Source organism: Sesamum indicum, linkage group LG1, assembly GCF_000512975.1.
Source record: "Sesamum indicum cultivar Zhongzhi No. 13 linkage group LG1, S_indicum_v1.0, whole genome shotgun sequence".
In the NCBI taxonomy this organism is placed as follows: Eukaryota; Viridiplantae; Streptophyta; class Magnoliopsida; order Lamiales; family Pedaliaceae; genus Sesamum; species Sesamum indicum.
The window spans coordinates 111505-119055 of NC_026145.1; the positions used below are offsets into that span (position 1 = coordinate 111505).

General features: G+C 35.1%; 1 protein-coding gene across 1 annotated transcript; it reads left to right on the forward strand.

The window, feature by feature from the left end:
• Positions 289 to 3222, forward strand: LOC105166530. Its single transcript, XM_011086309.2, has 9 exons — positions 289 to 777; positions 865 to 1067; positions 1229 to 1410; positions 1530 to 1814; positions 1889 to 1947; positions 2030 to 2066; positions 2198 to 2269; positions 2358 to 2682; positions 2763 to 3222. The coding sequence occupies exons 1-9, from the start codon at positions 633 to 635 to the stop codon at positions 3132 to 3134; spliced, it is 1680 nt and encodes a 559-aa protein (XP_011084611.1). The 5' UTR covers positions 289 to 632; the 3' UTR covers positions 3135 to 3222.

The window sequence follows — 7551 nt, forward strand, 5'->3', positions numbered from 1 at the left end:
AAACTGTTCTGGGCTCATTTATGTTGGTCTGGGCTGGGCTCATTGTCCGAGGAGAGTAGGCCAACATGTCGTCTTATTTTCAGCCACTACCCGCCACTTGTTTCTCACTTTATCTAAATTTGAAAAACAGAGGGAAAAAGGGATTCGTAAAGATGGACACAAGAGTCAAAAAAGTGAAACTAGAATCATGCAATTATTATTATTATTAGTACATAGCTGTAGCCCATCACCCCATGATTGATATGTATCTGATTGCAATATATATCCCTTTCAGCCAACACCACTGTACGTTCTATTTTCCAATAAATCTTTCAGCTCTTTCCCACCCAACACAAATATTATTTACACTTTCTTGTTCGCCGTGTCCTCTATGTGGGAAAACAAAGCTGCAGACATTTCTCTGCCAGTAGAAGAAAATTTCTATGAAGCCTGAATTATTATTCATCTCTCTCTTTACGCTACTGCAGGATTTGAATGCCTTGACTACTTCTTCTACTGCAATTTACTCACAAGAAGACTGATCATACATATATATATATATATATATATATATACTTTTTATAGAGAGAGAGAGAGAGTAGAAACCATTACTTAAGCCCTTCTCAGACATCAGCTCTAGTTGTATTCCAACAATGTCGTTAAATTTTAGCAGGTGGCTGCTTTTGTTGTTTGCCTTTCTAACCACTAATTTTCTGCTTCTTTCTTCCACACCCTTTCCATTTTCACTTGCAAAACACTCTTACTTTCCCACTACTTGTACGTTTCAAGCATTAACAGGTAAGCCACGCACATACATAGTCTCCTCTCCTTAGATTGTTGCGGGTCGGGTCAAGATTTCATGCTTGGTAAACCTACCTTGTGCAGGTGAATCTTTGTCTTGGCCTTGGGGTACAAGAACCCAAAGGTTGCTCTATGATAATTCAACTACTACTGAACCACAACGAGACCAAGTGGACTCAACTGATCATCTTGTATTGGCTCCAAGGAGAACCTACAGAAAAGACCCTCTTAATCATTTCAAAAGGTACACCGGAGGCTGGAACATCACCAATCCCCATTACTGGGCTGTAAGTCGTCAAACTTGATAATAATTATAACCTTGCACCTGTGTACAATATATATCTGATCTACTACTTGTTCAGTGTTGAGTTGAGTTTCGAGAGTTAGCTTGTTTGTTAATAATATCTTTTTCTTTCATCAATATCAACCCATTAATGTTTTGTTGCAGTCAGTCAGTTACACTGCTGTTGCTTTTTTTGCTATTGCGGCAATCTGGTTTGCAGTTTTTGGGCTCTGCTTATCTCTCGTCTGTCTCTGCCACTGTTGCTGTCCAAGGGAACCATATGGCTATTCTCCAATTGCTTATGCTCTCTCTCTGCTTTTCCTCATATTCTTTATGGTTGCTGCAATGTACTCTCTCTCTCTCTCTCTCAAACACACACATATATACGTGGGTACATGCATGTGGAGTATTATATTCTTGGCTGGCTGCTCACTGTCCAAACTAATTTTTTATCCTGCATTTTCAGCATCGGATGTGTTGTCTTATACACTGGGCAAGAGAAATTTCATAGCAGTACCATAAACACTTTGGAATATGTCGTCCATCAGGCAGATACCACATCTGAGAATCTAAGGAATGTGTCTGAATATCTTTCTGCAGCCAAGCAAATTAACATTAGTCAAGTTTCTCTGCCTCCTAATGTCCAAACAGACATTGATCAGATTCAGACGACGATAGACTCTTCAGCCACTACCCTTGCCACTAAAACGAGAGATAATTCAGAAGACATCAAGCATCTAATAGAATCAGTGTACATATATACAACCAAATAGAATTCCTCTTTTTTTTTTAATAGTTGGAAATGATATTCCAATTTTCTTGCAGGAGATTGGCTCTTATCATACTCTCTGCTGTTATGCTTGGTCTCACATTTCTTGGGTTCGGTATGCCTATTCTGTTTTCTTCAACATCAATTCGACCTTGTCTTAGCTATACTTGTGACCTCTATTTACTTTCTTGTTTCAGTTTTTTCACTTTTTGGCATGCAGCTTCTGGTGTACATGTGAGTGTCTAGCCTACCTATTTACTTACAACTGCTTAATACTATCAATTTCTCTGTCTCACACGCCATATATACACATGCACAGCAATGCTTAAAATGAGATTCTATATAAGATGAATTTGTTGTTGCAGCTTGGTGATTAGTGGATGGATTCTTGTGACTGCAACATTCATATTGTGTGGCATTTTTCTTCTTCTCCACAAGTATGTTAACTACTGCTTCGTTGGTATTCCTCCTTTGAACTGATACGACTGACTTGTTGTCAATCTTATCTTGTTGTTGAAATAACAGCGTGACGGGAGATACTTGTGTAGCAATGAACCATTGGGTCCAAAATCCAACAGCTCACACAGCTCTCGATGATATATTGCCTTGCGTGGATAAAACCACTGCCCAAGATACCTTGAACAGAAGCAAAGAAGTCACATCCCAATTAGTGAATGTGATCAATACAGTCATCAGTAATGTGTCAAACATCAATTTTGCCCCAAACTTTGTGCCTTTGTACTACAATCAATCTGGTCCTCTTGTGCCAAGCCTATGCAATCCATTTAATCCTGACCTCACGGATCGAGAGTGTGCACCTGGTGAAATGGATCTCAACAATGCAACAGAGGTGATTGTCCCAAACTTGGCACTTTTTTTTAACTTCATTTCTGGTTTACCAACAACCTACATTAATATTAATTAATGCAGGTGTGGAGTGGCTATGTCTGTCAAACATCACCAAGTGGTATCTGTGTGACGACGGGACGTCTGAATCCGACTCTTTATGATCAAATGGCTGCTACTATAAATGTGAGCTACGGCTTGTACCGATATGGTCCATTCCTGGTTGAACTTGAAGATTGCAGTTTTGTGCGGCAAACGTTCTTAGAAATAGAAGCCACTTATTGTCCTGGGCTAGGAAAATATAGCCAACGGGTTTATGTTGGGCTGGTGATGGTTGCTACTGCAGTTATGCTGTCTCTAGTGTTTTGGGTGATATATGGAAGAGAGAGGTGGCGCCGTCTCTATACAAAAGACCATACACCAGCAGGCGAAGAAGGCAATAAGCATGCTGAATAATTCTCTTTTCAACATTTTCATGTATTTGCACCTTTTTGGGCATTACAACACTTATGTGGTAATTGATTATGTGTTTTTTCTCCATGAATGCACATCCCATCGGCACCGCTGCCCAAAACCGCAACTTGAGGGTGTTTAGCTGAGTTCATTCAAAACATCTTAATTACAAGATTTTTTAGGACTTTATAAGATATTGAATCCTATTTTTAAAATAAATTCCTAAAATATTTTGATAAATGAAATGTTAAGTTGGTTGGCATAATAAACTCTTTTTATTAGTAAAATGATAAAAGGAAGCATAGTATCATTAACATCAACTACCTTGACATATTCTTTTTGTTTAATGTTTTTTGAAATTCTTTTATAAATATCATATATTAGTTTAAATCCAAATAAAAATTTAATAAATAACCCTTTTTTTTTTTACAAAAATGAAAATATTGACATGAAAATTAATCTAATATCAAATTTTCATACAACACTAGATGTTAGAAGATTAGAAACTTAAAATTGAAATATAATCAGTATATTTTATCTTATGAAATATTGACCATAAAGCTTGAAAGATGTTCTAAGAAAAAAATAGGTAAAGTGAAATTTGTTTTAAAAAAAAAAAATTATAAAATCCAAAACATGAATTTTACAAAATCTATCTTTAAATAATTTTCAAGATCTTAAATATATTATAACAAAGCTTATATCCTTAGCCGAAAACCCTCTTCAGTTACCACTTACCAAGCATATTTCCTTTCTATCACTTCTTGTTGGACTGGGCAATTACATTTGGGGCCTCTATTGAAGGAAAGAAGATAGGATGGCCCATACAACAAGAATATTGATTGAAACCTTAATACATGGAGATGGAGATGGAGGGTTAATTATTCTTTTATTATTAAAAAAATAAATTATATAAATATAATTTAAATAAAATATATAATAAAACTATAACGAGTCGCGGATGTAATCCGCCAATCGAATTTTAAAATATTTTTTTTTTTAAAAAAATGCTCAATGTCGTTGATTCAATCACAACTCCTTTTTTTCATTTAATTTGATTTTATATAAATTAATTATATAAAATTAATTTTTAACAATATATTAAAGTCTAAAAAATTATAATATTAAAATTGTATTAATTTAAAAATACAATTAACTGTACAAATACAGTAGTGTATATTTTTTATACAATTATAAAAAATACAATAAATTATACAATTTCAAATATAAAAAATATCCACTCGTTCTACAATTGCGTCTGTGACGTTGAATCCAAAAGTTTTCTTATTTCCTCGCCCACATTTTGCATTGGCTCATTTTGTGCCTCATTATCATCACCACCGGGATTAATGTCCATCCGACTTGATGCTGTTGCACAACTAGACGCCACATTATCACAATATGCACTAAATGATGAAAATAGAATTGGTGAAATATTGTATTTAGGTGCATAGGATTGATTAATGCCAAAACCAAGGTCAAGATGTACTTGTAAGAATAATTTTCTATTTGGGTTGGATATATAGAGCCAATTGAAACCAATCATCTTGAGGTGGTTGAGGCATGTAGTAATCTTAAGGCAGTTGGAATGGATACTCGGGACATAAGCCTACATCAGATCTCCCGAAAAAATCACACGGGCACAAATTGGAACCTACAGTACATACAATACATCACTAGATGATAAAAACGATATGGCACAATTTTACAAAGGCCACCCATTTCCAATAGAAGAGATACAGAACAAGGCTATTGGGAATGGTATTGCAACATAATACGAAATTTCGTATCGTCATCTACTGACAAACATGTAGAAAGCGGGTAACAACCTAGAGACACACCTATGTTGCAAGTTATGGTATGTTATATTATATCGCATATTTTATTTTAAATATTCTTTTTACAACACAACATTCATTATTTTTCTACGTTCTTCAGGCAGCAGAGATGAATACCCTTGAAGCTTTGTGTCAATCTAGACCACTAAATATTGAAGAGCATAGTCAATTAGTGGACAAATTCGAATGCGATTACATATTATTAAGGAAGCCATAGTCCATCAACCACAACAAATTACTACGCCATCCGATGATGCTCCTACCACATTCCACAAGCAAAGAAGAAGTTCTAACCAAATGTCTATTGGTTCAGTTGAACGTCATGATGTTGGGTGGGTATAGCTAGTTCTTCTACAGTGTATAGACCTCAAAATTACTACATGTCTCAACCGCCTCTAGATTACTAAATGCCTCAACCGCCACAAGATGGTTGGTTTCAATCGAATCCATATAAGCCAATCCATATAGAAGATTATTTTTCACATGTACTTCTTGACCTTGGCCTTGACATTAATTAACCATAGGCACCAGGATACAACATTTCACCAATTCTATTTTTATTATTTAGTGCATATCGTGATAATGTGGAGTTTAGTTTTGCAACAACATCAAGTCAGTTGGACATTAATCCCGATGGTGATTTAATGAGGCACAAAATGTGCCAATGCAAAATGTAGACGAGGAAATAAGAAGACCTCGGCGTCAACGCCACAGACAAAATTATGGAATGGGTAGAGATTTTTTATATTTGCACTTCTATTATAATATTTTTTAAGAATTGTATAAAAAAATAAACACTTTTATTACATTTGCACTATTACTATTACCGAGGCCTTCCACTTAGGGAACGAGGGGATACCGTCCTCCCTCACGAATAAAGACGGGTCCTTCCTTCCAATGAAACAGGAACTCCTACTCTAAGGATTAAAGGGGCATCCTTCCTCTTTAGAGTGGGGAAACTGAATGATGGGTAGATCCAAAGAGATTGACCCAATAAGAAGTGTTAGGTCCAGATATAGGCCCACCAACCCAAAAGAGAGTTAGCCCGCCCAAATCGCTATGTTTAAGGGGACAACCTACCATCTGGTTCGACCTATAAGGGAGGCCCACTAGGCCCAGCCCAAGAAGGTGCCCCCCACACTAAAGTCCAGTCAAGGAAAGGAGCCTACTTTTTCAAATATGGCCTAAGGAGGAAGTTTAGTCCGGAGGCCTCCAAAGCTAGCTTGTAGAAAGGAATGTGCCATCAAGAGAGTGGTCTCTTCAGCTTGAAAGTACTCCTCACGCGGTAAGAGTCTGCCAGAAGAAGGAGTCCCCCTTCATCCAGAGATTTGTTGCTTAAAGAACGGATAAGAAGGAATCTTATCCACGAATCTCGCCTTTCTTGCTGGCCATGCAGATTCCCCTCAGCAGGACCCTGTTACAGGGGAACTCCTCCTCTATAAATAGGAGAGGTACCCCTCGGCAAGCATCTTCTTACACACTCTAGAACTACTCTTACTGCTACTCTATTATTCTAATTTTATGCTTTTATATACGAAATTCTCACTTTTGTCCCATAATTCATTTTTATATTTATCTATTTTTAAATTCAAAATTAACTTAAGCATCGTAGTGCTAACCTTTCGTGTTGCAAGTCCTCTTTTTCAAGAGCTTTCACTCAATTAGCCCAAATCCAACATCAAGATTCAAGAACTTTGGACCCGTACTAAAATCGCACGCATTAGAATGTGTGCTAAGAAATCACACTAAAAAAAGGGTTGGGCTTACACCTCAAATTAATAAATCTCCATGTTCACAATTTACTTAATAGTTAGAAAAAAGAATTAAAAACTATTCTGAATTGATGATTTTATTTAGGTTAACAATTAAAAACAAAAATAAATCATTTATTAAAATATTTAAAATAGAAAATAAATATAATTTATGTATTAAATTTAATTGTGTTATTGGATTCTTAGTTAAATATTTATTTTATAAATATCCATTATTATATGTGGGTTCATGTGGAATGCACGTCCTCTTTCTTAGTACGAACAAAAGTATATGGTGATTCATTTTCATAGCAACATGAAATTTGATCTTTAATAGAGTCGTTGTCATGGGAATGGGCGGACTGGAAACAGAACGAATTAAACATTATATGTATATATAGCAGGTATTAATAAAGGTCTTTTATGAAAATTAAAGTATCAAATACCCCTTATGATATAAAATAAAGTTAAAAAAACTCCTCCGTATAGAAATTGACCTACACGCGCTTTTAACTGCGAATTTGCTATAAAAATATATTTTTCTTGACATTTTTGCCCTTATCTCAGATCTAATATATATATAATATTATATATTTATGAATAATCAAATATTATTTTATATAATAATTATTTAATTAAAATAAAATATTATTTTATATAATTAAAATATTATGTTATTAACAATAAATATTATTTTATATTAATAATTATTTATATAATATAATATAACTTTAATTAAATTAATTAAAAAGTTATATATTTAAAAAAAAAACAGCGGCTTCGACGTCTGAAGAGGAAGGCGCGCGCCCTCCTCACCCATGGGCGACGGCC

Coding starts and splice junctions, on each gene's coding strand:
- LOC105166530 (XM_011086309.2), top strand. CDS start 633: ATGTCGTTAAATTTTAGCAGGTGGCTGCTTTTGTTGTTTGCCTTTCTA. Junction 778..864: donor TACGTTTCAAGCATTAACAG/GTAAGCCACGCA, acceptor TACCTTGTGCAG/GTGAATCTTTGTCTTGGCCT. Junction 2,683..2,762: donor ATCTCAACAATGCAACAGAG/GTGATTGTCCCA, acceptor TAATTAATGCAG/GTGTGGAGTGGCTATGTCTG.